This window comes from Urocampus carinirostris, chromosome 8, assembly GCF_059441175.1.
Source record: "Urocampus carinirostris isolate Australia breed hairy pipefish chromosome 8, RoL_Ucar_1.0, whole genome shotgun sequence".
Taxonomy (NCBI): domain Eukaryota; kingdom Metazoa; phylum Chordata; class Actinopteri; order Syngnathiformes; family Syngnathidae; genus Urocampus; species Urocampus carinirostris.
In genome coordinates, this window is record NC_142356.1 from 43,580,264 (window position 1) to 43,595,100 (window position 14,837).

Sequence of the window (14,837 nt, forward strand, 5' to 3'; positions counted from 1 at the left end):
CAAGTAAAAAAATAATTTTATAACAGCAAAACTAAATCAAACATTTGAAAATGTCCATTGATGCACTCAGTACTTGGTTGGGAATCCTTTTGCATGGATTACTGCATCAATCCGGCGTGGCATGGAGGCAATCAGCCTGTGGCATTGCTGAGGTGTTATTGATGCCCAGGATGCTTCGATAGCGGCCTTCAGCTCATTTGCATTTGTAGGTCTGGTGTCTTTAATCTTCTTCTTTACTATACCCCACAAATTCTCGATGGGGTTCAGGTCAGGGGAATTAGCAGGCCAATCAAGGACAGTGATGCCATGGTCAGTGCACCAGTTACTGGTGGTTTTGGCACTATGGGCAGGTGCCAGATCATGCTGGAAAATGAAATACTCATCTCCATAGAGCTTTTCAGCAGATGGAAGCATGTAGTGCACTAAAATCTCTTGGTACACAGTTGCATTTACTCTGGACTTGATGAAACACAGTGGACCAACACCAGCAGCTGACATGGCTCCCCAAACCATTGCTGACTGTGGGAACTTCACACTGGATTTCAAGCAACTTGGATTTTGCTCTTCTCCAGCCTTTCTCCAGACTCTGGCGCCTTGACTTCCAAATGAAATGCAAAACTTGCTTTCGTCTGAAAAGAGGACTTTGGACCACTCTGCAACTGTCCAGTGCTTCTTCTCCATAGCCCAAGTCAGACGCTTCTTCCGTTGTCTTGAGTTCAGAAGTGGCTTGACCATGGGAATACGGCTATTGTAGCCCATTTCCCGGACACGTCTGTGAACTGTGGCTTTTGATACCTGGACTCCAGCTTCAGCCCACTGTCTTTGAAGCGCCCTTAAATTCTGGAAGCGGCTCTTCTTCACAATTTTGTTAAGGCTGCGGTCATCTCTCTTGGTTGTGCAGCGTTTCCGGCCACATTTTTCCCTTCCAACAGACTTTTTGTGGATTTGCTTTGAAACTGCACTCTGTGAACAGCCTGCTCTTTGAGAAATTTCTTTTTGTGTCTTACCCTCCTGATGGAGGGTATCAATGATGGTCCTCTGGACAGCAGTCAGATCAGCAGTGATTTAGTTTACTGAACCAAGCTGAGTGTTTTTAAGGCTCAGGAAACCCTCGCAAGGTGTTTCGAGTTAATTAGATGATTCAGGTGATTAGTTGAATAGCCTACTTGTATACTTTTTCATGATATTCTAATATTTTGAGATAGGATTTTTGAATTTTCTTAAGCTGTAAGCCAAATTCAGCAATATTAAAATAATAAAAGGCTTGAAATAGTTTAGTTGATGTGTAATGAATCCAGAATGTATGACATTTGTTTTTTTAATTGCATTACAGAAAATAAAGAACTTTATCACAATATTCTAATTTTCTGAGACAGTCCAGTACATACATACGTACATATATACATACATACATACATAATCTTTTTTTTTTTTTTTAAAAACCATTACAAACCGCGAAGCTCTGAAGCTGCGAACGTTGAACCGCGAAGTAGCGAGGTCCCACTGTATAACATTTAGATTTCTTGCATGAAGGTATATTTATTCGTAGGCAAAAAAATTGAATACGTCTCCAATATCGGCCACATATTTTAACCCATTGTGGCCCGCGACTAAATATTTGCCCACCCGTTTTGGATGGAGAGATTTTCTGTGATGAAAATTTGATGCATTTTATTATTGATGATTCCGAACATGTGTAATTTTAAAACAGAAACAAGTTATCTACCTCCAATAGCTGCTTCAATCCTGAGAACTCTCTGATGTCACAGAAACATGGGACACTTTTGAAGTGCTTCAGTTGCAGATGTGTACATCAAGATGTCTTTATGGAACTGCGAGAGCTCTTTCCAAGCTTCTTTAACAGTTTTTCCCCCTGCGGTGCGGTACTTCATGGAGATTAGCTTGGAGCACAAGTAGTGCAGCCACAAAACGTTGGAATGGGGGTTGTAGTCGTCCCATTTGTTCCTGTCGCAAAAAAACAAAAAAATAGCGAAATTGAAAATCTGAATGAGGCTCTTGATTATGGGAGGACCATTGTCAAGTCAAGTAATTTTTATTTGCATAGCCATTAATTACAAGAAGTCTCAAAGGGCTGTACAGACTATAGACTACTTTTAATACACACACTGTAGCGTTGTTGAGTATGCTTTACAAGGGGGTGAAAATGTATATTTGATATAAGTGGAAATAAAAACTGGGGTGGGTTTCAATGGTAATGTTTTGATGCTTTCATAAACATGCAAGAGCCAAATGCATTTTTAGTCCATACCCAGAATACAACTCACAAAATTATTATAATTTTTGTACACATTCATTTTTATTTCATTTTGGATTATTTATGTATAAACATTTCATTTAATTTACATTCACGTTTTAATTAAATATTTTTTATCCATTTCTAATTGCAGTTTTATTTATCAAATTTGGGCATTGATACTCCGTAGCCAACAAAATAAGTATGATTATTTATCAGTTTTTATTTCGCAGTCCTTGTTTTTATTTTTGAAATAATTTGAGTAGGCTTGTGTAAAAACATTTCCTTATTCTTATTTACATTTCCTTAATTAGGTTTTTTTTCTAAATATCCTATGTATTTTTCATTTTTAAAATTTTAAATACGGTATTTTATTTTGTACTTAAAGACTAAGCAACACAATTTTAACAGTTTTATAATATGAAAAAAAATCCACTCAGCTAGCAGTGACATTAAACTGCTTGACTTGAATGGTTTAGCAAATTGTTTACTATTTGCCTTGTAAAATTGAGTAAAAAGGCTTCACTGCCACAGTACTCGTATTTCAAGTCAAATAATTTATCAAAGCAGCACCTATAAAATTAAAACCTTATATTTCCTGTATGGCAACAACAGATTCATCTGAAATTGACCTCTTTGTATTCCCTTCCATTGGGAATCACAAATAATGAACTGTAAGTAGAATATATTACATGACCTCCACCTAACACAAGTTCGAGTAACAAAATAATGTTTACAAAAAAAAAAAAAAAAAAAAAACAACACTTACCCATTTTCTTCTCGCATGTGTCTGTAGATGTCAAACTGATAATCTCCCTCACCCATGAACAGTGCTTCATCATTTGAGATGTCACAGGACACAGTCAGACCGTCTAAAGAGAAAAGAGCTCGTTGTAATTCATATACAGAACGGTGTTTACTGGACGATATTAAAACTTGTATTAAAAAAGATAAATAATTATATATACCTGTATATATATATATATATATATATATATATATATATATATATATAAATATATAAAATATGATATATAATATAAATCCCGCAGAAGCATATTGAGCACAGGAACAGTTCAACCGAAATTGCAATATGTAGGACAAAAGGGACATTTAAAAAAAATGAGTCAACATATATACATATATATACATATATATATATATATATATATATATATACATACACACATATATATACACTGGGCAGTAATCAATTGCACAAATGTGCAGCTTCGACGAACATATGCAACAAGTAAACTGTGATACAGCTAGGAATTGTATACAGAAAAGAAAACAAACTTTGATCAGGATGTGATTGGTGAAGGGAAGCCACTTACCGATTTCTAGTCTGGACAAAGAATAGTCAATAATGCGGACAAACACCCTCTTGGTGTTCAAAGAATGTTCTTCTCCGTTAAGGATGTAGCTTCCAGTCTTCTCGTTAGTTGTTTTGATTAGCACATTGCCCCAGTGGAGGTCCCTTCACAGAATATCAACGTGACAAATGATTTATCAAACCGACTTGCATATGAATAACTTTCATATGGTAAATAGTGTTTGCGCTAGAGGTCAACCAATTATTGGGCGGACTGATTAGCACCACGATATCTGGGAATTTGACGGATATCTGTATCAGCATTTTATGTATTTGACGAGCCGATTACTTAGGCTCAGATGAAGCTGAGCCTCTCACTCCCTCTCTTCCCTCTGTCTCGAACGCTACCCACCTCGCGCCTTCTGATTGGATAAGCAACTGGGGGCAGAGCCCCTAAGGCAAAAACATTTTGGACTCCACACACCGCAAGAAGCAGCAGCTCTAGCTTCCCGATATGTCCTAGCGTGCCTGAGAAAGAATCAAGCCGCTGATAACATTGAGATATTAAAAAGTCAGTGGTAAAAAAAGTGTGTGCAATTAAGTTATAGCGTTAAAAGTGTAGTTAACTTGTTTTAGAGACGCACATTTAGGTGAAAACTGCCTTTTTAGTTCTTATCATAAGTGAGTTGGTCAATAAAGTGTGTGTGTGTGTGTGTGTTTGTGATTAAGAGATAATAAAATCATGCTAAAGTGGAAGGCTGAGTGATTAGCTGTTACTATAACATTACTTCGTCAGTCCGGCTCTACATTTTTTAGCTTTGTTATTCAGTATTACACTTTATCATTCACCCTATATTAGTATAGACGCTCACCTACGACAATTCGACTTACGAAAAACGGTAGATCCGAACATTTTTTGGGGGATGTCGAAAAATATTCAGGCATTGCTGTAAAGGCATGGTCACACAGCCTTTCACGGGCGTATCGAGGCTGAATCACGGCCAGAAATTTCTGCCCGTGAAGCAGACGCTGTTGGACGCTTTGAGATCGCGATACAGACGAGATACAGCAGTGCTTTACACGCGGTAAGAAATTCACACGCGGTTGGCCGCGCGAAAAAGTTTTGCGCTGCTCAAAACTTTAGACCACGGGTAACCGCGGGCGGCACACGAGGTAATGACGCGGTACAGACGCGGAACGACGTGCTACGGCCGCGGCCAAGACGTGGTTACACGCGGGTAGGACGCGAAATTTTAGCGGGTTATCGCGGGTGGAGCACGGTCATAGCACGTTTGTTCTGCGCCTGTATCGCGGTGTTATCACATGCATTAGCATGTGTAACGCGTGTAAGCACGGTCAAACGCGATGCAGCCGCGGTTACCCACGATAAGGACACGGAACAGTCGCCGGCGTCTGTTTCGCGGGCATACCACGGGTAAACAGCGGGTTTAGCTAATTTTGCACATTTTCCACCGCGTCTGCTTCACGGGCAGAAACTTCTGGCCGTGATTCAGCTGCGATACGCCCATGAAAGGCTGTGTGACCATGCCTTAAGTTAGATTTTGTATTGTGTACACCTTTTTTCGAGTACAGGACTTTACTGTTGTGCTTCGTTCCGCCGCTACCGGCGTGTGGTGGCGCTGTGAGAGGTCACCCAGCATCCACCCCGAAGAAGAAATCCGCTTCCTCATCCTAGTTTGTGTGTAAACATTCTATACTGCATCTCCACCGCGCTAAGAACTTTAACATATTTATTGTTTAATATCTTGTGCATCCATTCAATATGGTTGGTGTTAAGTGGAGAGTCGAGCCGTTTCATTTGAAATGAAAGTGGAATATGGAAGCTTGATGCTGTTGAGAAAATGGTTGGATCGCTTTTTTTCGGCCACTTTTTACACAATGGAGGAGGAAGTCGCCTAACTTTTGAAGCTCATCTTCCAAAAGTAAGTTAAACTTCAATTTATCTTTATAGAGCATATTATTTTATTAAATGTTTATATTTAGTACAAAACAAGCCTTAAACATACTTATATATACTTATATAAACATTAAACATACAAAATATAGCACTGAAGCAACCCACTGACCAATTCAACTTACGAACGATCGTCCGGAACTTCTCGTTCGTAAGTAGGGCAGCATTTGTACTTCACCCTACATATTATGATCACGGATGGCAAGGGATCTTTTCTAAACACAAGACATTTGTTCACAAAAAAGATTTTTATGTTTGGCATTAAAAGTGTTAACTGGTTTATTTTAACAGTTGAACGAATGAAGGTTCAACCTGAACAGCCTCACCATGCTATACAAACTTAACACTGTCCTATAGCAGCTAGAGAGAGCATTTCTTTTGAATTTAATTGAAAAATATAATTCTTGATAGAAATGACCTAAAGCAAGGGTGTCAAAAATGCAGCGTGCTGGCCAGATCAGGCCCGCCAAGGATTTTATTTAGGTCTGCAAGACATTGTTGAGAAGTGCAGGAGAAAAGTGAGCTGCATTTTAAAATATTTTCATTAAATATCACCAAAGTTGGGCTCAACTCACAAAACGACTGTGGCTGCATTTTTTTCTCTCTCTTTAATCTACTAGTCCGGCCCCTGTAAATGTTTTTTGTACCATAGCTCAAATGAGTTTGACACTGCTAACATACTCAGGAGTTTATAGCAGGCCAGATTAAATTAGTCTGCGGGCTGGACAAGACCCACGGGCCGTGTGTCTTAAATGAACTAATTTAGACTAATTTTTAATGACTTGGCATTGGTGCCTTCTATTTGACAAATTCGTATGACATTGAAATGCAAAAAATATTAAATTTGAAGGATTATTAAAGTGTTTCAATGTGTACCTGTGCTCAAAGCGAAGCTGCTCCTCAGCTACAGCCAGCGCTGCGGTCACTTGATGGAGGATGCTCTTTGCCACGATCAAAGAAGATAACTTCAAGCAATAAAAATATAGTGAAATGTTAAGACTGCTAAGATTAGCCCTACAAAACTCATCAGGTAGAGTTTAATCAGGGTTCGTACACATTTTCATGGGCAAATTCAAGTACTTTTCAAGCACTTTCAAGGCAAATTTTTCCATTACCTTCAAAGGAAGATACCCAGCGCCGATCAAAATAAGTTTTTTTTTTGTTTACTTTTAAGACTTGCTGTCAGCATATACTTGTGCTATTTTGAGCTTTTCCTATCTATAAGCAACAATCTTTTTCTGTGAATGGGCTGCTATAAACTGACATAAATTCTGCTTTAACAATGCACGCACAGCTTGGCTCTGTAGGTGTTAAGCTCAACACAGAAGACAAAAGAAAGAAAGTACTGTCTGTATAAAGAGCAGAAAAATGAGCCAAATTTGGACAAATTTTATTTATATTGATTGCTCCAAAGCAAAAAATGCATTAACCCTTCTAATATGAGACTGCTGATCTTTGCTTTTTGTTTTACTTTTATATTTGTTTGTGTTTTTCATAGAATCTGTGTCTAAATTGCTGAAAATAGAAATGAAATAGTTAATTGTTTTGCATTGTATTATTTATTTGTAGCACTGAAGAGGTAATATTTTCAATCTGTGTTCTGTTGTTTTGCATTTTGGGTATTTTTTGTTGTTGATTGACTTTAAATTTGTCCTGTTTGTAAAAAGCTAAAATGGTCTTGAATTGTACAGTCATTTTTGTTGATTCAGGGATCACCTGCAAAGCATATAATTTTGCTCACTACAAAATAATTTTGTGCAGTCTTTTTTTAAGTTTTATTATTGTAAGTAATAGATGGGCTTTAGCACCCCTGCGACCCTACTGAGGATAAGCGGTCGAGATAATGGATGGATGGAGTGTTAGAGTTAATATATAATTAAAACAACAAAAAATCTGAGATGTTCGGGAGCCGAGACGGTTTTCCAAATTAAGCTTTCCTCTTGGGTGCGACGAGTGGGGAGGGGTGACGCTTTACATGACAACATTATAATGAAAAGCTACAAAAGCAGATGTGTCCGCCTTCATTTTCACTTTATTGAATTAAAATTAAAGCATTTTCAAGCATTTGAGGCACCCGTAGAAACCCTGTTTAATGTTGGTTCTAAGAAACAGGGGGAAAAGGGTGTAATTCAGTATTCCCCTCACCATTTGGCTTCACATCCAGAGCGGTCGTAGATTTTTTTTTTATGAATAAGTTCCATATAAATACTGTATGTACTATACACAATTGTGGCATCACTTGACAAGCACCATACTTTTCCCAGAACGCAGAGCATTCAACAGAAAAGCCTCAGAGCAGAAACATAGGGGGAAATTAAGTCAGAAAGATATGAGGTGGGGAGTCTTTGCAAAATTATGTATAATACCAACTGAACCTTAAAAAGACAGGGAGCCAGTGCTGGTAAGCTGAAATCGGGGTAATGAGATCAATTTTTCAAAAAGCCTTGCTGTAGCATTTTGTACCAGCTGCAAACTTTTGATGCTAGATATCGGAACACTAGAGAGTAGTACAAGCACAGTAATATGCACATGTAAACGTTTATAGAACGGATTAACCATGAAAATAGAGGAAATACTGTATGACTGACAATTGACAAAATGCATTAAAACGTTTGTGTGAATACCATTCCATTGCTGTTTTCTAGGTCCACCCCACCGAATTCAAACTCCAAGATGATGAACAACTGGTCATTTTCAAATAAATCTGTAAAACACATGATGAGACGAAGCAAAATGACACGACAACAATAAAAAAAGATTTTTTTAACTTACAATACAATTTGGGCCGGATAGATCATTAACCATTTTTAGTAAAAAAATGCATTAATTTAGATGCCTTCAACGTCATTTCATACCAGCGGTTGGGAACCTTTTTTACCCAAAAGGCAACCCACCGATCCGTTTTCCACAACACTTATCCTCAAAAGGGTCGCTGGAGTGCTGCATCACACCTATCTTCGGGCAGTGGGCAGGGGACACAGAGGCAGACAACTCACTTGCTCATTCACACCTATTGACAATTTGTACCGGCCAATTAACCTGAAATGCTTGTTTTTGGGGGCCACACGGTGGGGCAGTGGTTAGCGCGTGTGCGGCACAGTTCTGAGGTCATAAGATTGAACCTCCTGTGTGGAGATTGCATGTTCTGCCCGTGCTTGCGTTGGTTTCCTCCGGGCACTCCGGTTTCCTCCCACATTCCAAAAACACGCATGTCAGGTTAATTGGCCGGTCCAAATTGTCCCTAGGTGTGAATGCGCGAGTGAGTCGTCTGTCTCTGTGTGCCCTGCGACTGGCTGACAACCAGTTCAGGGTGTCCCCTGCCCACTGCCTGAAGATAGCTGGGATGGGCTCCAGCACCCCCACGACCCTACTAAAAATAAGCAGTGCATAACGGATGGATGGTTTTTGGAATGTAGGGGACAGCCGTAGGAAAACTACGCAAGCACAGGGAAAAAATGCAAACTCCGTACAGGAAGGCTGGTAGCTGGATTTGAACTCATAAACTCAGAACTGTGCCGAGGGCGCTTTATTTATATGCTGTTTTGTGCATTATGCCTCGAGAGCATTGTACTTCGCACGCTAAGTGTCAATCATCATTACGAGACGAAACATGAACATGAATTCAAGGACGAGTCTGAAAAGGCGGATACATTAAAAAAATCCTCCCCCCTTGCGCGAACGGGCATTCTGCTGCGCTTCCGACAAAAGCGATCGCATTCTATATAATAAGATTATTCAAACAATAAAGCGAGCTAATTAAAACAATTAAGCGATCATAGTCTATATAACGATATAGCGAGTATTAAAACAAAACGCGATCGTATTCTACAAAATGCGTTAGTTAACGCGGAAGAAAAAACTCACCAACACCGGAGACAAATCAATGTACGCTATTATATCAACGATCACAACTAATTGTACACAAATAGCCTTTATTTGATGTACTATAATAGCCATATGTAATGTATTTTATTGTGAATGAAACCCTGGTTGCATTGGATCCCGCGGTGTAAACAAATCGCTTTTTTGGCTTTGGGATCCAACTACAGAGGAATACCTCCACTTTGTGATGTGTTACTGAATAGGTGTTCGACAAATCTAGTTCGTTTTATTACTACTATTATTCATCTCATCTCATCTCATCAGCCGTACCGCTTATCCTCATTAGGGTCGCGGGGGGGCTGGAGCCCATCCCAGCCATCTCCGGGCAGTGGGCAGGGGACACCCTGAACTGGTTGCCAGCCAATCGCAGGGCACACAGGGACAGACAACTCATTCGCTCATTCATACCTATGGACAATTTGGACCGGCCAATTCACCTGAAATGCATGTTTTTGGAACGTGGGAGGAAACCGGAGTGCCCGGAGGAAACCCACGCAAGCACGGGTAGAACATACAAACTCCGCACAGGAAGTCTGGAGCTGGATTTGAACCCACGTCAGGTCCCCATGACATGAACTGTGCCGCACAAGCGCTAACCACTGCGCCGCCGTGCTGCCCCTACTACTATTATTATTAATAATAGTAATATTATGAGAAACGTTCTGAAGCTCTTCAAAATCACTGTGCTGACATATTTATGTCACAGAAGGTTACCCTAGAAGTCATAAGTCAATATCTCAAACAGGGTACATTTAAGCAAGGGGAGTCAGATTTTGGCAGGTAAAATGCCTGCCAAAAGTTGCACTCCAACACCGAAAAGGTTGCTGACCCCTGATCTAAGGCATTCCTTGGCGACGTACGGCCAAAACGGGGTCTGTTGATGGACAACTTGACTGTATGGAGTGAAAATTGTGCTCTATATATACTTGACCGATGCTCACTTCTTGAAGGCTTTGTCTCAAAGTTCGACTTTGCATGTAAAAATGCAGTAATAATTGTGCATATCCAATTTTATCTTTGAGCCAGATGTACTCGTGAAAAGATTCATAAGTTCTTGACCCCTGCTCTATACAAATATGTGAAAATATAATTCAGATCAAAAGCAAGTTAAAAAATGTCCACTTTAAATGAAGAGAATAGAAAACCTGGCTTGTCATTCTGAGAGCCTTTCTTCTCATTAAACACGTCCCAGGCCTTCAGGAACTCGGCAGGGTAGCAGCCTCGGACACAGTGGAGACTACGATGGAACAAAATGAATGAAAAGGCAGCAAGCAAGGTTTAAAAAATAAATAAATAAAATAAAATTATTTACTCATTCAACATAATGAAGCAGCTGGTTTGGTTACGATGCTTCTCTTTCAGGCTGCTCAGCTCTCTGTAACGACACATCACGGTGAAAACAAAAAAGAAAAACAGACAAAAAAACACACTAAACATTTATACAATGCAATGGTTGTAAAAATCACATGTAACTAAATTACTTTGAGATGATAATCTCATGAAGGATCTCCCCAAAGGTCTTCTGGTCCTCCCCGTTTACCTTCTCACTGCCCTCCAACGGAATGACCTGTAGAATAGTCCTACAGGCTTATTCATCCATTGCAGCATTAATTTAAAAAAACAAAACCATTTTTTCAAACTTCATAGACAATAAAAGTGAAATTAACGAGACAAAATGAGCATTATTTATGCATTATTGCATTGATACATTACTTTTCCAAACCGATTTTGAGCCTAATTAATCGGGTTTTTGAATATATTAGTGGTTTTTGGCAATTTTATTTTTTAGTATGTATGACCCACTGTGTAAGTGCAACCATATCCAATGCAGTGGCAAGCTAAATATGGCATGGGGGTTGTTTGTGGCTCACTTCCCACCATTATGTGGTCCTGGGCATGTAGAAAAAGTGACATTGGCTACAAATACTTTGTTTTACATATAAAGTGCAATTATACCAAAGCTTGTTTTCTTCTACAATGTCCCTAAAAAGTGTCCACCCGGTCATTTCCTAACAAACATTTTACCAACAAAGCTTTTCCTTTTGAAAAAATGTTATGTGCATGAACGCATATATCTATACTATGTGAAGATAGTATTATTATAATATTGATAATATAGAATGTTATTATCATTATCACTACCCAACCTAACAGATAGGAGTGATAGTGTATCTCTCCAAGCTCTGCTGCTCTGCCAATTTTTTTAACTCATTGCGGAACACGACTGAAAAACAATGCCCACCCATGTTTTTTAAAAATCAAAAGATTCATTTTTCAATAAAGTACCTAAAAATGTCAACATAAAAATGAAAATGTGCTCACGTACTTTAAGAGCAACTGTTTCTCCTGACAGGTTGCTAGTAGAGAAGACTTCCCCAAATGTCCCCTCACCAATCTTGACACAGTTTTTCATCTGTATATCAGAGAAACAGTCCTTCCAGGACAGTGGACCCCGCTGTCTGCACTCAAAGTAAACCTTTTCTTCATCGGACATATCTGCGTGGCCCTGTGGAGTTGAGTGTGAGAGAGAGAGATTTACATGTATTTATGTGTTTTAACACAGATGGGCTTCATATTTCTCATCATACCAGACTGACTTCTGCTGGCACTGGCGTTTTCGAAGTCTGAGGTGTAAGTAGCACTGAATCAGAGAACAGACAAATGAGCACTAGTTCCCAGCTTGGTTTTAACGGGTATGTGGGTCATTTTTATTATAGGGAGCCATTTCAGCATGGTAATGGTATGGAGTTTGGAAGAGTGTGTGATGGGCGTAAGTTATGTGTGAATGTTGGGAAGGGTAAGGCGATGAAGTGTTCACGTGATGGAGTGGGCATGGCGTTAGACTTAAGGTTGCATGGATAGGTGCTGGAAGAAGTTGAAAGCTTTAGGTACTTGGGTTGTGATGTGGCAGCAGTTGGTGGAATGAAGTGTGAGGTATTGCACGAAGTGAATCAAGTAAGCAAGGTTTTGGGTGCTCTGAGGAGAGTGATGAGCAACAAGAGTATGAGTATGGATGTTAAGAGGGGACTGTATGAGAGTGTGATTGTGCCGACTGTAGTGTATGGTGCAGAGACTTGGAGCCTGAACGCAGATTTGAGAAGGAAGTTTACGCTGCTGCTGGGTCGGTTAGTTGTCAGTGAGAGAATATGGTGACGTGAATTTCTGGCCATCGATTTCGTCTAATGTGACACAGGTCACTACGTCATCGGAGATTAAAGTACGCAGTGGATCCCAGGATTTAATGTTTAATGTGTATAAATAATGATGTCTAATTTGTTTAAAATGAATGGCTTACTTTATTGTATATGTTTTGCAGCAATTAGATAAATAACACCTGTAGCGAATGCAGTCTACATTTACTGGCGTGAAGTTTAAGTTACTGTGGCCGCTTCACTTGGACTTCCTTTGAGTATATCACTGCGCCCTCATTAGCATATGACAAAAACAAGTCCAAGTGACGGTGGCGTTTTGTAATTAGAGTAAAAAATAGTAAATAATGGGATGAATAGGATATGAAATCCGTGATCCAGTACATCTAATTCTTGAATCTCGTGATGTCATGTTCCTTGACAGAGTCTCTGAAGAAATGGAAATTACACAATTCAATACTGGATTACTCACAGTATATCCTCTATACAGTGGGACCTTGCTACTTCGCGCTTTGACGTTCGCGGATTCAGAGCTTCGCGGGCCTAAAAAATAATAATAATAAAACAAAATAATCTTTCTTTTTTTTTTTTAAGCATTTTTGAGGGGGCGTCGCTACTTCGTGGTTCCATGTTCGCGAGTTCAGAGATTTGCAGGTCTAAATAATAATAATGATAAAATAATTAAAAAATAAAACATTTTTTTAAAAGTATTTTTGAAGGGACTTTGCAGATTTTCACTTTTTGTGCGTGGTTTTGGTCCCCATTAACCGGTGTGTCGCTACTTCGCGGTGCGCCGCTACTTCGCGGATTTTCACTTATCGCGGGTGGTTTTGGTCCCCATTAACCGCGATAACCGAGGTCCCACTGTATACCATTATCTTTCAAGGTTAGTGTCTTTGGACCCTTTAATGACATGAGCATAACTGCATATAATAACAGACCTTTTTCTAATGACTTTTGAGATAAATTTGCATAATCCGAAATAAATGATACGGCTATGCTATCAGGAATATCAACTAAAGAGTTGCTAGCTATTGTTGTTTCGGCCGCCATGTTTGCTTCGATTGTGATACATGGACTCCTTAACTATGTTGGGCGTGGCTTAGGGATTGCTGTCGGATGTACAAATTAAACATGACTGGGACACAGCATTTTAGTGTACTTGTACTACAATCAGAGTGACTTATTCAAAATTACTTTATCCTACATACCGATCAGTGTGTCCTATAGTAGAGGGTGGTTAAGCATACAAGAAAATCTTTAAAAATTAATTTAAGACCATTTTTACACAAAATATACAATTTTTTTTGTCACTTGGACTCAAATGACACCAAATAACAGGAATGACTCTCAGATGAGATATACCTTTGCGGTGAATGGAGTGGGCTGATTTCAGTCTATTCCACTGCTGTGTTTGGGGTGTGAAGTCAGCCAAAAGCGAAGAAAGGTTTTGGAGATGCTTTTTCACTGGGGTGGAGAAATTCAGTTTTTGCCCCATGTGCTCCTACATATCACAAAATATTGCCACGTTACAACCAAAGACCAAAATTGCCACAATACATCATTGATGTCATGTGAGAATAATACAAATATGTGTTCCATTTGTTTAGATGTAGCACCCTCGAAGGAATTGTTTATTCGTGCTGTTTGATTTGGAATAGGTGTAACCGCGGTGTACGTGTCCCACCAAAGATCCACATTCACGCTGGACTGGATGATGAGGTTTTTATTATTACAGTTTCTGCAAATGGATGAGTCACAACATTAGCTTTTCTGTTGGCTTTGATCTCTTTGCAGTTCTCTCTCTTGTAAGACTGCCAACAAAGCATATTAAAGAGTTTTCTTTTCACTTTACAGAAAATACATTTTAGAATATCACAATACATTTTTACATCTTTACATTTTAACAAGATACTTTTAAAAAGAGATCGTATAGTGGATTTTTAACGTTTACAATGGATTCAACATATTTTTCTTTCGTCTGAATTTTAACCAACATCATCCTTTTTTAATGTATATGAAAAAATAGAAATAAAAACAATAAAGAGTATAAAAACGGGTACAAGTTACCTGCAAATGGATGAGTAACAACATTAGCTTTTCTGTTGGCTTTGATCTCCACAAGGGGAATTCATAATTTAGTAAAACAGAAACAAAACGAAAATAAACCTAAACAGCTTGACAATATCAATCACATTACTGTGCATGTTGAGAGATTTGTCAGCTGGGGTTATAATGTTTAAAATTAACTTATTTTGTGGA

At 39.0% G+C, this 14,837-nt stretch overlaps 2 protein-coding genes across 5 annotated transcripts in view; one reads left to right on the forward strand and one right to left on the reverse strand.

Annotated features, from left to right (window-relative positions):
- fam184b (family with sequence similarity 184 member B) overlaps positions 1-14,837 on the forward strand; it is a 184,294-nt gene that overhangs the window by 95,653 nt on the left and 73,804 nt on the right. The gene's annotated exons all lie outside the window — the stretch shown is intronic.
- Positions 1-14,837, reverse strand: part of haspin (histone H3 associated protein kinase) — a 51,049-nt gene that overhangs the window by 20,146 nt on the left and 16,066 nt on the right. For both annotated transcript variants that reach the window (XM_088342826.1, XM_088342824.1), the window contains exons 6-16: positions 13,941-14,079; positions 12,015-12,067; positions 11,753-11,932; positions 10,908-10,993; positions 10,739-10,801; positions 10,572-10,663; positions 8,169-8,248; positions 6,421-6,509; positions 3,592-3,734; positions 3,024-3,126; positions 1,727-1,965 (exon numbers count right to left, since the gene is read on the reverse strand). In XM_088342826.1, the coding sequence (XP_088198952.1) occupies positions 1,764-1,965; positions 3,024-3,126; positions 3,592-3,734; positions 6,421-6,509; positions 8,169-8,248; positions 10,572-10,663; positions 10,739-10,801; positions 10,908-10,993; positions 11,753-11,932; positions 12,015-12,067; positions 13,941-14,079 (1,230 nt within the window). In that variant the 3' untranslated portion in view covers positions 1,727-1,763. The remainder of the gene's footprint in view (positions 1-1,726; positions 1,966-3,023; positions 3,127-3,591; positions 3,735-6,420; positions 6,510-8,168; positions 8,249-10,571; positions 10,664-10,738; positions 10,802-10,907; positions 10,994-11,752; positions 11,933-12,014; positions 12,068-13,940; positions 14,080-14,837) is intronic.